This window comes from Mobula hypostoma, chromosome 11, assembly GCF_963921235.1.
Source record: "Mobula hypostoma chromosome 11, sMobHyp1.1, whole genome shotgun sequence".
Taxonomy (NCBI): Eukaryota; Metazoa; Chordata; class Chondrichthyes; order Myliobatiformes; family Myliobatidae; genus Mobula; species Mobula hypostoma.
In genome coordinates, this window is record NC_086107.1 from 106,690,338 (window position 1) to 106,705,397 (window position 15,060).

At 49.5% G+C, this 15,060-nt stretch overlaps 1 protein-coding gene and 1 long non-coding RNA gene across 3 annotated transcripts in view; one reads left to right on the forward strand and one right to left on the reverse strand.

Moving 5' to 3' along the window:
- LOC134354077 (protein FAM83F-like) overlaps positions 1 to 12,556 on the forward strand; it is a 35,814-nt gene extending 23,258 nt beyond the window's left edge. The window contains exons 3-5 of the mRNA XM_063062823.1: positions 47 to 168; positions 6,637 to 7,340; positions 12,337 to 12,556. Of these exons, the coding sequence (XP_062918893.1) occupies positions 47 to 168; positions 6,637 to 7,340; positions 12,337 to 12,419 (909 nt within the window). The 3' untranslated portion in view covers positions 12,420 to 12,556. The remainder of the gene's footprint in view (positions 1 to 46; positions 169 to 6,636; positions 7,341 to 12,336) is intronic.
- Positions 1 to 12,654, reverse strand: part of LOC134354079 (uncharacterized) — a 38,406-nt gene extending 25,752 nt beyond the window's left edge. For both annotated transcript variants that reach the window (XR_010019719.1, XR_010019718.1), the window contains exon 1: positions 12,555 to 12,654. This is a non-coding gene — a long non-coding RNA (uncharacterized LOC134354079). The remainder of the gene's footprint in view (positions 1 to 12,554) is intronic.
- Between the last annotated feature and the right edge of the window lie 2,406 nt (positions 12,655 to 15,060).

Sequence of the window (15,060 nt, forward strand, 5' to 3'; positions counted from 1 at the left end):
GCGGTAGGACCCTGCAGTCACCCTGATGTCTTGTCTCCCACCGCAGAACATACGAGTTCGTTCCATTACTGGCACTGGCCTCTACTTGGCGGCGGGACACGTGTTGGGCACATTAAATCAGAAGTTTATGATTGTGGACGGCAATAAAGCCCTTTCCGGGTCTTACAGGTAAAAGAAAAGGCTGGGTCTCAACCCTACCCTAGACCCTTCCCTCCGCCACCCTGCCTGTCCTCAGTATTATGTGGCAAGACCAGACTGAATAAAGGGTGGCCATTATCCGGGCTCATTTCCCGTCACTGCCTAGAAGAAGTTTGTAACGAGTGTGCTCCAGATTCTTCCGACCATCCGAGTACATATGGTTCGGGTTAGTAAGTTGTTGGCAGACTATGTTGACATTGGAAGCATGGCAACACTCGTGAGCTGCCCCCAGCACAGTCCCCACTGATTTGACGCTAATGACGCATTTCACAGTATGAGTTGATGTACGGCAGAATCAGGTTTAATATCACTAGCATATTTGTTGTAATGTGTAATATACCTGTGTGTGTGTGTGTGTGTGTGTGTGTGTGTGTGTGTGTGTATGTGTGTGTGTGTGTGTGCATGTGTGTGCGTGTGTATAAAAATTTAATTAGATCAATAGTGAAAAAAGCGAAAAGGAGTGAGTTAGTGTTCATGGGTTCAATGTCCATTCAGGAATCAGTTGGCAGAGGGGAAGAAGCTGTTCCTGAATCACTGAGCGTGTGTCTTCAGGCTCCTGTACCTCCGTCCTGATGGTAGCAATGAGAAGAGGGCATGCCCTGCGTGATGGGGGTCCTGAATGACAGACGCCACCTTTCTGAAGCATCGCTCCTTGAAGATGTCCAGGATGCAGGGGAGGCTGGTGCCCATGATGGAGCTGACTGAGTTAATAACTTTCTGCAGCTTATTTCGATCCTGTGCAGTAGCCCTCCCCCCTTAACCCCCATACCAGACGGTGATGCAGCTAGTTAGAATGCTCTCCATATTTGCAAGTGGCTTTGGTGACATACCAAATCTCCTCAAACTCCTAATGAAATATAGCCACTGTTGTGCCTTCTTTGTAACTGCATCAGTACGTTGGGCCCAGGATAGATCCTCAGAGATGCTGACACCCAGGAACTTTGAAATTGCTCACTCTTTCCACTTCTGATCCCTCGATGAGGACTGGTGTGTGTTCCCTCGTCTTACCCTTTCTGAAGTCCACAACCAGTTCTTTGGTCTCACTGCAAGGTTGTTGTTGTGACACTACTCAACCAGCTGATCTGTCTCCCTCCTGTACGCCTCCTCGTCACCATCCAAAATCCTGCCAACAATAGTTTTGTCACAATACATGTGAAAAAGCACCTTATTTAAAAGCAGGGCATCGTTAGTTAGTTAGGCCATCACCTCTGCTGGGGCATCGGCGGCCGATTGAAGCTCACTGGCGGCCTCTCTCCTGGGCCAGTCTCTCAAATTATCCCCAGTTGTGGCCCACCGTACACCTTCTACGCCAGGGGTTCCCAACCTGGGGTTTACAGACCCCTCAGTCAATGATATGGCTCCAAGGCACGAAGCAGGTTGTGAACCCTTGTTCGGGGTGAAGATCTCTCCTCCCCTGGGGTCCGAGGAGCCTCTGTTGGTGTTTCTGTAGCTCTGTGTTTTTACAGGACAGGGTTGCCAACCCTGTTCCTTTCACAGCTGGGCTTAGCACCGTCCACGAGAATCATTACAGCCTGGGTGAAGGGCAGTCAGGCCAACAAAGGCCTGGTGGTTCGTTGCCAGGACTGAAGAGAGAAGCTGGTTTTGCAGAGAGATATCCGTATTGGATGAATGCCAGCCTTACCCAGGCAAGAAAACTGGATCGGTTCCGCACCTCCCCGTTTTGTGTGTGAGGGTTAGTGACGTCAGGCAGAGGTGTTCCCAATGACTCCTTGAAAACCAAACTGCAACCTCCTCATGGACTCCCGGGAATCCCTGGCGCACGATCGCTCGGAGTGCAGGAGGAGCGTTGGCAGTGTTGCTGCGGACATCGGCAGCATGCCAGAACAGTGGGGGCGGGGGTGGACCACCCCTCAAACGGCCCACCCCTTTGCTCACCTCCTGCCCCACCTGTGGGGGGGTCTGTGGTCCTCACAGCACACCTTGCTCCCAGGAACTGGAATCAGGTTTAATTATCATCAGCATAGGTTGTGAAATCTGTGGTTTTGCGGCAGCTGTACATTGCAATACTGTGAGAGGTAGTGTACATGGGTTCATTGTCCTTTTCGAGATCTGATAGTGAAGGGGAAGAGATTGTTCTTGAAGTGTTGTGTGTCTTCCGGCTCCTCCCTGACGGTAGCAGTGAGAAGAGGGCATGGCGTGGGTGGTGGGGGTCCTTAATGATGGCCGCTGCCTTTTTGAGGCACCGCTCCTTGAAGATGTTCTGGATGCTGGGGAGGCTCGTGGCCATGATGGAGCTGACTGAGTTTGCAACTTGGCTTTTTCCCGATCCTCTGCAGTCGTCCCCCTCACCGTCCCAGATGGTGAGGCGACCAGTCAGAATGCTCACCGCAGTGGAAGCTAGTCATCCTCCATAGCAAAACCATCTGTATGGTTTTTGTGTGGGCAGCTGTCTGCGTCAGCGTTTTCTCACTGCGTCTGTCTGTCCGAGTGTGTACATATTAGCATTCTGTGAAACTGGCTGTGTGGACGTGTTATCTCAGAGGATGCTGAATCTCTGGCATTGTCTACTCCCATTGGATGGTGGCGGCTACAACATCAGTTACACCTAGGACAAAGAAAAATAAGTATTTGAAAGACTGAGAGGTTCCACGAGCGGCTGTGAAGGCCAAGTCATTGGACGTATTTAAGGTAGAGATAGATAGGTTCTTGATTAACCAGGGCATCAAAGGGTATGGGGAGAAGGCAGGGGAGTGGGGATGAGGGGCAGAATTGGATCAGCCCATGATTGAATGCCAGAGCATATTCGATGGGCCAAATAGCCTACTTCTGCTCCTATATCTTATGTTCCTATGGTTGCCAGGGGGTGGGGGAGTGGCAGGGTGGTAGTGGGGATAAGCTCCCACTACCTATTAGATGCTCTCAATGATATGCCTCTCAAGCAGCCTCTGACAACCAAGTCCAACTCCTGGCCTTCACGTGCGGCTTAGCTACCAAGCCCGGCAGAACCGTTTCTGCTGACAGGAGAATGGGCAAAGGCAGGTTACTGGCACCTTAGAAACCAGTCGCTTCGGGCAGACGGGGCTCGTCAGCTGATCTAGGAGAAGAAAAACTCCGATCTCAAACCTCGGCTGCCTTGCGGCTACACTCAATCATGGGGAAGGCTTCGGGATTGAACCCCAAGGGAAATATATGGAGCTGGAGTCCCTAAGGCAGTCCTACGTTGAGTTCAACGCTAATTGGTAACTCCTTCAACGCCGCTGGTGCCAAACTGTATCGGTCTCCGCTGTTCCTTTGGGTTCATCAGATACGGAGAGAGGGGGCAGTCTGCTTCATGGGCAGCAGCCTGCTCTCCATATCGTACTGCCCAGGCCTGCATATCTAGACAGCTAGGCTGCAAGATACATGGTCAACCTTGACTGGTGGAGGGACTCACTCACTCATTCAGTAGATCCAAGAACCACAATAAAACCGATGTAAGACCACGCCCAACAAAACAGACAAGCGTCCGGTGTGCAAAAGGCAGCAGACTGTGCAAATACAAAAGAATAATAAATAAGCAATAAATGTAAGGAACATGAGATGAAGAGTCATTAAGAGGGAGTCCACGTGTTTGTGGGATTAGTTCAGTGATGGAGTGAGTGAAGCTACCCCACTGGTTCAAGGATCTGATGGTTACGGGGTAACAACTGTTCCCGAACCTGGTGGTGTGTGTCCTGAGGCTCCTGTACCGTCTTCCTGATGGCAGCAGCGAGAAAAGAGCATGTCTTGGGTGGTCACAAACACGAGGAATTCTGCAGATGCTGGAAATTCAAGTAACACATCAAAGTCCTGACGAAGGGTCTCAGCCCGAAACGTCGACTGTACCTCTTCCTAGAGATGCTGCCTGGCCTGCTGCGTTCACCAGCAACTTTGATGATGTCTTTGGTGGTTCTTGATCCTGGTTGCTGGTTTTCAATAACAAATCTCCGTGTAGACGTGCCAGTGATGGGGAGGGCTTTACCCTCGATAGATCCACTACTTTTTGTAGGATTTTCCATTCAAGGGCATTGGTGTTTCCATACCAGGCTGTGATGCAGCCAGTCAATATACTCTCGACCACACGTCTATAGAAGTTCATCAAAGTTTTGGATATCATGCCAAATCTTCGCAAACTTCTAAGGAAGTTTTGACACTACTGTGCTTTCTTCATAATTGCGCTGATGTGCTGGGCCCAGGAAAGATCCCCTGAAATCGTAACACTGAGGAATTTAAAGTTGTTGACTCTCTCCACCTCTGATCCCCCAAAGAGGACTGGGTCTTGGACCTCCGGTTTCCTCTTCCTGAATAATCAGCTCCTTGGTCTTGCTGACATTGAGTGAGAGTTTGTTGCTCGGGCACCATTCAGTGAGATTTTCAATCTCCCTTCAATATGCTGATTTGTCGCCAGCTTTGATTCGGCCAAGGACAGTGGTGTCGTCAGCAATATGGCGTTGGAGCTGTGCTTAGCCACACAGTCGTTAAGTGTAAAGTGAGTAGAGCAGAGGGCTAAAGGCTGATTTATACTTGTGCGTTAAATGTATGCTGTAGGTACGGCGTAGCTGCGAACCTTACGCTGTACTCTACGCTGTACCCTACGCTGTAGCCTAACATGCATCTCTCCCAAAATGTAACTACGTGTCGCGACGTCACAGACCGCAACAGCTGTGATTGGTCCGCTTGGAGCATCGCATTTCCTCCTGCGCTGCAATAGCTTCCTATTGGGCGACTGAAGGGCAGGGAAGGAATTCTGACTGCAATGCTTTCCATAAAGCTTTACAGACCTCCCAAATTATGGAGGACCCTGTGCTTGACGCCAGTTTGTAGCCAGTTGCTACAGCCTGTTGACTTCCACCTGAAGCTAAAACTCAACACGAAGAAACTCAACGCAGTGGCATGGAAACCCCACCGCCAACTAGCGTTTTGGCGGTGAATTGCAGAGCGACGCAGACACACCAACGCACAAGTATAAATGCTCACAACGGCGTAACCCACTTGCATAAGCTAGTACGCACAAGTATAAATCAGCCTTAAGCACACACTTTATTGAGCACCTGTGCTGATGGAAGATGTGTACAAATGCAAATTTTTGTACACATCATGCTGTACACCTGTATTTGCTTTGAGTATGAATTGTGCATATTTACAAGTTTATTGTCATTCAACAATACACATATATACTGTACAGCTAAATGAAACATTGTTCCTCTGGGGTCAAAGTGCAAAACACTGCATGTATAGTCACACACAGTATATATAGTTACAATCCAGCACCTCCAAGAGGACCACGACCTTGTCGTAGGGTTTGGAGGCCTGTGAGCCTCAATGACCCGGAGAGCGATGTTGGCTGGAGTCAGGGCTTTATGTTTTGGCTCTTGGTAGGGTCACCCATGCCAAACAGGTCAAAGGGTAGAGGCCAGACTAGGAGTGGTCCACCAGACCTCCAGGTTCTGGGCTTCAGCTCAGGGCTAACAACCCTGACTTGTCAAACAAAACTGTTACGGAGACAGCAATGAAGAATCCTTCCACGGCGGTATAGTCAGACAGAGATGGAGGACCTTCATTGCTGCCCTGAACGCCAGCGGGAGACGGTCAGAAAGTAATATCAGCACAAGCCCCTGAGCTGGCCTGAAGGTCGGCGGGTTCTCAGAAAGTGTGAAGCACCCGTTTCCGTAAGACGGTAAAATCGGTATAATGTTACTGGCACTATTCTAATAAAGAAAGCAGTTGTATAAATCTGTGAAACAGCAGCAGGAAAGGATGAGAAGCGACCAGTGCAGGACAAGAGTGTGCCCGCGAGTTGGAGAGTGTGGGTAGGGAGGGGTCGTGGCAGGCCGTTCAGACAGGGTGTACATGCGTGCTTTGTGTTCTCTGACCATAAGCAGAATTAGACCATACAGCCCATCGAGTCTGCTCTGCCGTTCCATGATGGCTGATTTTTAAAAAATTCCTCTCAAACCCATTCTCCTGCCTTCTCCCTGTACCTTTGATGCCTTTACTAATCAAGAACCTATCAACCCAGTGATTTGGCCTCCTCAGCCGTCCGCAGCAATGAATTCCACAGATTAACACCCTCTGGCTAAAGAAATTCCTCCTCATTTCTGTTACAAAGGGATGCCCTTCTATCCTGAGGATGTGCCCTGTGGTCCTAGACCCCCAGCCCCACTATAGGAAACATCCTCTCCAAGTCCACTCTGTCTAGGCCTTTCAATGTTTGATAGGTTTCAATGAGATACCTCCTCATTCTTCTGAACTCCAGCAAATACAGGCCCAGAGCGTGTGTTTTTATACATGTCATGTAAGTTATATCTGTGCTGAGATGTTTGTCAGTGTGTCTGTATCTGCCCAAGGTCAGGAGTTGGGAGAGATGCCTGCTCCCCAGTGCGGCCCAGGACCCCACTCCCTAACCCTCTTCCCTCTCTCTATACTCACTACCTCCTCCGTCTCTTTTCCCTCCGGCAGTTTCACCTGGAGCTGCGCCCGGCTGCACCGCAGTATGACCACCCTCTTCACCGGGCAGATCCTGGAGGCGTTCGACAACGAGTTCCGAGAGCTGTACGCCAACTCGGACGCCGTGAACCTGCACGAAGAGCTCAAGATCAGTCCGGACTTCCAGCTGCGGGCCAAGGGCACCAAGGCCGACCTCATCCCTCCCCGCTCCACCGAACTCCAGCGCAAGTTCCAGAACCCCAAGTACTTGCTGGCGATGGAGGGGATGCGCCGGGCGGCCTCGGACAACAAGCTGTCGCCGCCAGTGGACGATAAGCTCCCGGAGCGGGACCGGACCTTGGCCCGCAGAGACCGCAGGGGGACCCTGGTCGAAAGCAAGAAGGAGGACGATGGCAAGAGCCACCAAGCTGTCCACGATTGGCTGCTCAAGAACGACGTCAGGGGCCTTGACCAACCGGAGCCTCTGGAGGACCTGGTCCCGCTTCACAAAATGCCCAATGGCGGCAAAGTGGGCGGGAGCAAGTTCAAGATCCCCGACTTTGGGAGGGCGATTTTCAAAAAGGACCGATCCAGCCATCTGGGCAGCAGGGACATCTTAGAGTTGGCCCCCAGCAGCTCTGCCGGGTCAGACAGGGCGGGCGACCTACCCCCCAGAAAGAGCGCCAAGGGCAAGAGGAAGAAAGACGAGCTTGAAGTCCAGGACAAAGTCAATGCAGGTAAATGCACTCTTGGAAATAATATTGCATTTGGAATTGGGTTATTATTGCCAGTTTTTATGAGAAAATTTGTCGTTTTGTGGCAGCAAACATAAGATACTATATTACGATAATAAATATGTGCCATGTCGTATTAGGTGGGCGATCATGGTCTCGTGACCATGATTGTTCTGGGTAAATTTTCTGCAGAAGTGGTTTGCCATTGTTGCCTTCTGGGCAGTGACTTCACAAGACGGGCGACCCCAGCCATTATCAATACTCTTCAGAGATCGACTGCCTGGCGTCAGTGGTCACGTAACCAGGACTTGTGATATGCACCAGCTGCTCACACGACCATCCACCACCTGCTCCCCATGGCTTCACGTGACTGATCGGGGAGCTAAGCAGGTGCTACACCCTGCCCAACTGTGACCTGCAGGCTAGCGGAGGGAAGGAGGGATATCTTCACCACGCCACCCAAAATAGATAAATAGATGGAGCAAAGGAGGAACAAGCTCATGAGTTCATGGACCGTTAAGTAATCCATCAACTGAGGGAAGAAATAGTTTCTGAAACTTTGAGTGTGGGTTTTCAGGCTCCTGTATCTCCACCCTGATTGTGGTAATGGTAAGATGTCCCAGATGGTGATGGCCCTTAATGATGGATGCTGCCTTCTTGAGGCACTGCTCTTTGAAGCTGTCCTCCATGTGCCGGTGATGGAGCCGGCTGAGGCCACAACCATCTGCATCCCCTTTCGGTCCTGCACACTGGAGCCCCCATACCCGGTGGTGACGCAGCAGGGGTCAGAATACCTTACACCGCAGATCTGCGATCAGAAATTTGCGAGAGTTATTGGTGACACAGCAAACCTCATCACACCAGCACGCCTTCTTCAGGACAGATCCTCGGAGACGTTGACACCCAGGAACTTGAGACTGCTCATCCTTTCCGCTGCTGACCGCTTGATGAGAACTGGCGTGCGTTCTCCCAACTTCCCCTTCCTGAAGTCCACGATAAGTTCCTTGGTCTCACTGGCATTGAGGGCACAGTTGGTTTTTGTGACGCCACGGATCCAGCAGATCTATCCCTCTCCTGCATATCTCCTTGGCACCATCTGAGATCCTGCCAACGACAGAGGTGTCATTGGCGAATTTATAGATGGCATTTGAGCTGTGCTTAGCCACACAGTCACGGGTGTAGAGAGAGTAGAGTAGCTGCCAAATACTCTCATTCAGAACTACTATCAATAGTCTTGTTATTGTAAACAAGTATTGGGATGCAGTGAAAAGTTTGTCTTGCATGCTATTCAGCTCAAATCGTTACGCGGTGCACTGGGGTAGGAAAGTTCAAGGTAAATTTATTATCAAGTACTTTTACAATACCATATTCATTTTCTCGTGGGCATGCTCAATAAATCTATAGAATAGTAACCATAATGGAATCAATGAAAGGGCGTTCAATCAGAGTGCAGAAGACAACTAATTGTGCAAATCCAAGAAGAAGAAATAATAATAATAAGCAATAAATATAGAGAACATGAGATGGAGTCCTTGAAAATGAGACAAACTTTTCACTGCGTTCAAAGTAAATTTATTATCAAAGCATATATATGTCACCATATACAACCCCGAGATTCTTTTTCTTGTGGGCATTCACAATAAAACCATAATTGAATAATAACCACAATAGAATCAACGGAAGACTGCTCCGACTTGGGCAAAAGACAACACACTGTGCAAATACAAAATGAAAGAAATAATAATAAATAAATAAGCAATAAATATCGAGAACATGAGATGAAGAGTCCTTGAAAATGAGTCAATGCGCTGTGGAAACATTTCAATGATGGGACAAGTTAAGTTGAGTGAAGTTATCCCCTCTGGTTCAAGAACCTCTTGACCATGTCTGCCTGCTTTTACGCACTGAATTGCTGCCACCTGATTGGCTGATTAGATATTTGCATTAACAAGCAGGCATACAGGTGTACCCAATAAAGTGGCCACTGAGTGTATGTCAAATTTACTATCAAAGTATATATATGTTACCATATACAACCCTGAGGTTCATTTTCTTGCAGGCATTCACAGGAAAAAAGAAATACAATATAATCTACGAAAAACTATGCATAAACAAAGACTAGCAAACAACCAATAGCACAAGAAGGCAAACTGTGAAAAAAGTAGTATCAAGGTCATTAGTTCTGTGATCTAGGCTCTGCCTGTGTCTGAACCTCCAGCCCTGTAACACACTAAGATCTTTGTGCTCCTAAAATTCTGACCTCCACAGTACCCTCCCTCATTGGCAGGTTTGCCTTCATCTAGTCGACTCTGAAATCCTCCTCTTCCCACCCCTCTGCCTCTCCCTCAATCTGCTCAAACCTTCCCCTCCAACTGGACCAGCTGCCCCAAAAGTCCCTTTATGTCTATCCACGGCCTCCTCTATGGTAAAGATGAAGCCACACTCAGGTTGGAGGAACAACACCTTATATTCCGTCTGGGTAGCTTCCAACCTGATGGCATGAACATCGACTTCTCACACTTCTGCTAATGCCCCACCTTCCCCTCGTACCCCATCCGGTATTTATTTATTTATATACACACATTCTTTTTCTCTCTCTCTCCTTTTTCTCCCTCTGACTATACCCCTTGCCCATCCTCTGAGTTTTTCCCCCTCCCCCTTTTCCTTCTCCCTGGGCCTCCTGTCCCATGATCCTCTCATATCCCCTTTGCCAATCACCTGTCCAGCTCTTGGCTCCATCCTTCCCCCTCCTGTCTTCTCCTATCATTTTGGATCTACCCCTCCCCCTCCCACTTTCAAATCTCTTAATAGCTCTTCCTTCAGTTAGTCCTGACGAAGGGTCTCGGCCCGAAACATCGACTGTACCTCTTCCTAGAGATGCTGCCTGGCCTGCTGCGTTCACCAGCAACTTTGATGTGTATAACAAGACATGCAAGTTTTGGGAATTCTCGGCAGGTCAGGCAGGGAGAGAACCTGAGTTAACATCTATTTTCCAAGGGAAAGGAGTGGAAAAGCAGAGGGCATAGGTTTAGCACACAATGAATGCTGGAGGAGCTCATCAAGTCAGGTAGCATCCAAGACACGGCCTGAAACACGGACGCTGCCAGATTTGCTGAGTTCCTCAAGCATTGTGTGTGTGTGTGTGTGTGTGTGTGTGTGTGTATGTGTGTCTGTGTGTGTGAGTGTGTGTGTGTCTGTGTGTGTGTGAGTCTGTGTGTGTGTGTGTGTATGAGTGTGTGTGTCTGTGTGTGTGTGTATGTGAGTGTGTGTGTGTCTGTGTGTGTGTGTGAGTGTGTATGTGTGTGTATGTGTATATATGTGTGTGTGTGTGTGTGTGAGTGTGTATGTATGTGTATGTGTGTGTGTCTGTCTGTGTGTGTGTGAGTGTGTGTGTGTGTGTATGTGTGTCTGTGTGTGTGAGTGTGTGTGTGTCTGTGTGTGTGTGAGTCTGTGTGTGTGTGTGTCTGTGCGTGTGTGTGTGTATGTGTGTGTGTGTCTGTGTGAGTGTGTGTGTGTGTGTGTGTGTCTGTGTGTGTGTGTGTCCGTGTGTGTGTGTGTGTGTGTGTGTCTGTGTGTGTGTCTGTGTGTGTGTGTCTGTGTGTGTGTGTGTGTCTGTGTGTGTGTGTATGTGTGTGTGTGAGTGTGTGTGTGTCTGTGTGTGTGTGTATGTGTGTGTGAGTGTGTGTGTCTGTGTGTGTATGTGTGTGTGTCTGTGTATGTGTGTCTGTGTGTGTGTATGTGTGTGTGTGTGTATGTGTGTGTGTCTGTGTATGTGTGTCTGTGTGTGTGTGTCTGTGTGTGTGTATGTGTGTGTGTGTGTGTGTGTCTGTGTGTGTATGTGTGTGTGTCTGTGTATGTGTGTCTGTGTGTGTGTGTGTCTGTGTGTATGTGTGTGTGTGTGTGTGTGTGTCTGTGTGTGTATGTGTGTGTGTCTGTGTGTGTGTATGTGTGTGTGTGTGTGTGTGTGTGTGTGTGTGTCGCTCAAGGTTTCCAGCACCTGCAGAATTTTGTGGTGCCGGTTTCAGTCGAGACGGGGAAAGATTTGAAAGCAACCCGAGGGGTGATTTCTTCATGCGTAGGGTGGTGTGTAGGTAAAATGAGCTGCCCGGGGAAGTGTTTGAAACTGCTACAATAACACTTAGAAGACACTGGGACAGATACATGGACAGGAAAGGTTTAGAGCAGTTTCCCAACCTGGGGTCCATGCACCCCTTGCTTAATAGTAGGGATCCATGGCATAAAAAAAGCTGGAACCCATGGCTTAGAGAGATTTGGGCCAAACACGGGCAAAAGGGGCGAGCTTAGTTGGGTACCCTGAACCTGACTGTTATTTTCAGACTGACTGGCTAGTTCCAGCGTTCTCTGTTTTTAATTCAGAAACAGTCTTTTACTGACACAGGGATCATAAAACAAAGGAGCAGAATTAGGCCATTCAGCCCATCGACTCTGCCTTCAACGTTCCCTCTGATTTTTTTGTTAACAGCTGCGCAGACCAACCATTACGCTGAGCAGGGAGTTTTTACAGGGCCCGAAAGCTGCGTGGCACTTTAATTGAACATTGTATAATAGATAATTCCAGCTCCGCGGCAACGAGGCTATGTGCGCGGGGGCATTTCAGCTACTGCGTGGCCGCGCAGCTTAGAGGGAACAGTGTGCTGCCATTCGATCGTGGCCGATACACCTACAAAGAACCCGCTGAAGGATCTCAGTGGGTCGAGCAGTGGGGGGAAAGGAACTACAGATGGTTTAAGTCCCGATGCAGGGTTTTGTGAAGAAACATTCACAAATCCTCAACACCGCCCCCCCACCCCAACTCCCCTGACACTGCTTGACCGGTGTGGCTGCATTGATTTTGTTTTGGGACAGTTTTGTTTTGATCATTGCTTCCAGGAAGAGCCGGGGCAGGGTGGGGAATTCCTTTTGAATCGTAGAAGGCGCTATATAAATGCAAGTTCTAGTTGTTGCCGCAGCTCAAGCCTGTGTCTTTCGGATTTTACAGGAAAGTCGAGCTCTTCGATCCAGGAACGCCAAGTCAGCACCATCACCACAAAGAGTAAAAAGGAGAAGTGCCTGGTTTCGTGAGGAGTCGACGGCAGAGTCGTGCTGCAGGGAAACAGGCTGTTCGGCCCTTCGAGTGTGTGCTGGACATCATCTTACACTGATCTCATTTTCTTTTTCCCACATTCCCACCAACTCTCCCCCAATTCTAATACTCACCTGCACATTCGGGGCAACTAATCTGCCAATCGGCCCGTCTTTGGGGTGTGGGAAGAAATCGGAGCACTCAGGATGATCACAGGGAGAATGTGGGAACTCCACACAGATGGAGTGCTGGAGTTTGGGAATGAATCTGGATCGCTTGGGCTCTGCAAGGTGTGGAAGAGAAAAAAATCAGGGAGGGTTCACCACAATAGATTTGATTTTATAGCCTGGTGTACCTGTTTGATTTCTTTTTCTGGGCCTGCGTCCCGTCTCGATCACTTGGACCTGAACGTCCGACTGTCCTGGGTCGTACAGCCGGCAACTTGGTGGACAACAGCACCCCATTGTGGCCAAGTGAAGAACTGCATATTCATATTCCTTTGTATCACGAATAAAGTGTATTTTTTTAAATTTAAAAATCATACTTTGAGGTGCAAAGGAGGGGTGGTGGTGTTGTGGTTAAACAAGCCAGAACACCACCTTCTGCTTCCTCTAAAAAAAGGCAATAAGTGTTTTGGATAAGTTCACGTCACAGAGTGAAAAAGGGAGACCACTGTCATCGAGGGGTCTGGTGTCAGCAGCACTGAGTCAACATGTTGACAAGATCACCAGTGCTTGACTCCTATGTATTTTCAAAAGTTCAAAGGACTTTTTACTATCTAAGTATGTGTACTTTATGCAATCTTGAGGTTCGTCTCCTTATAGGCAGTCACAAAACATAGAACCCCAACAGAAACCATTAGAAGCAAAAGAGCACCCAATGTGCTGAGAGAGAGAGGGAAAAAACCAAATCGTGCAACCAGTAAAACCAAGCAAACAGCGTTCAGAACACACATCAAAGTTGCTGGTGAACGCAGCAGGCCAGGCAGCATCTCTAGGAAGAGGTACAGTCGACGTTTCACGCCGAGTCCCTTCGTCAGGACTAAAGTTCACAATGCCAAGCATCACTGCAGCCAATTCAAAAGTCCAGAGCATCAGCCCAGCACATCCCGCGGAGTAGTGAGCTGATCTGGTCCCTCTCTCACCGACCCCGGCACCCGGACCATTTCAATCCAGCCCGCCCGGTGCTTAGATCGCCAAACCGCGGGACATTCCTCACTCTCGGACCCGGGCTCTGCCACTTTGATACGGCTCTTAAATCGTTCAGACCTCGGATCTCGCCTCGCCTTGCCTCGTCGCATCGAATTTCCTCCTAGTTCGCTCCAGCAAGAGGCTCCAGACATACCAGCAAAATGCCACATCGCACGGCTCAACTCCGACAGGGAAGCCACAGGCTACAGCTTGCAGCAATTGTTTACCAGAAAAAAGTGTGACTGGCAAAATATTTAGTCGCTTTTTTCGTTCCAATGGCCGCAAGGACGTCGTCACTTAAACCAGTAAGTAGCGGCATTGTAAACCAGAAGGTGTGTGTGAGAGATTGAGCACTGAACAGATTCGGATTCAGATTGATTCACAACTCGTCTGCAGAAACAGTCAAATGCGTCATTTCCATTAAAACCAGAACAACACAAGATGTGGTGGGGTGGGATGGGCAGCCTGCAAGTGTCGCCACAGGCCCGGGCACCAACATTGCCTGCTCACAGCACTCGAACAAACAACACAGAACACAACGAGCAACAGAACAGAACCGCAGCAAAACAGGCCCCGTTCCTCCCTCGCAATGATCCACCCACGCATGCGGACAGTCCTCCTCACAACAGGACAGGTCTCAGGCTTTGGCCATCGGGCGTGGAGTCGACCTTCACGCTTTGACCATTCCCGCCAGAATGTTTTCCCGCTCTTTACCAAGGTTCGGAAATGTGGAGCGACAAGCAATCAGCTGGAGGAACTCAGCGGGCCAGACTGCAGCCGATTCGACACCACCCTCCCCTCCCCCCCCCGGAGTCTACCCGGCCGCCTGCCGACGCCTCTCCTCCCGGCTGCCGCACAGAAATGCTCCCGCTGGGACCGAACACAGAACCAGCCCCGGCCTGAGCTGGGAGGAGAGAAGCCAGTGGCCAGTAGAGCCGGGATTCGGGGAAGGCCTGGACCATCCGGGATGGCTTGTGGAGGATGGATGTGTTGGGACGGAGAACAGCCGTGATCTTAGAGCATGGGAGAAAAGACAAGAGTCTGACTGGCCTGCCCCTGTTCATTTAGCGAAACAGCGCAGAGTAGAACCTTCCGGTCCTTCGAGGGCACCACCCCAGCCATCCCCGAAGCCCCCGATTTCACCCTAACCTAATCACGGGGACAATTTACAATGACCAGTTAACCTACTCAGTATGCCTGTGGGAAGAAACCAAAGCACTCTGGAAAACCCTGCGGGGAGGGTGTACAGAGGACGCCGGAATTGAACTCTGAACTCCGACGTCCCGAGCTGTGATAGCGTCGCGCTAACCGCTACACTACCATGGCGACCACGGTTATGTTACCCAGGTTTTCTGCGTTTTGGATATGGACTTGGACTGCAGACCTTTTTTTTCCAGTCTTAGTTTTTTCTATTCTGAGTTTTTAGCCCAAACTTTCTCTCTCTTTTTAT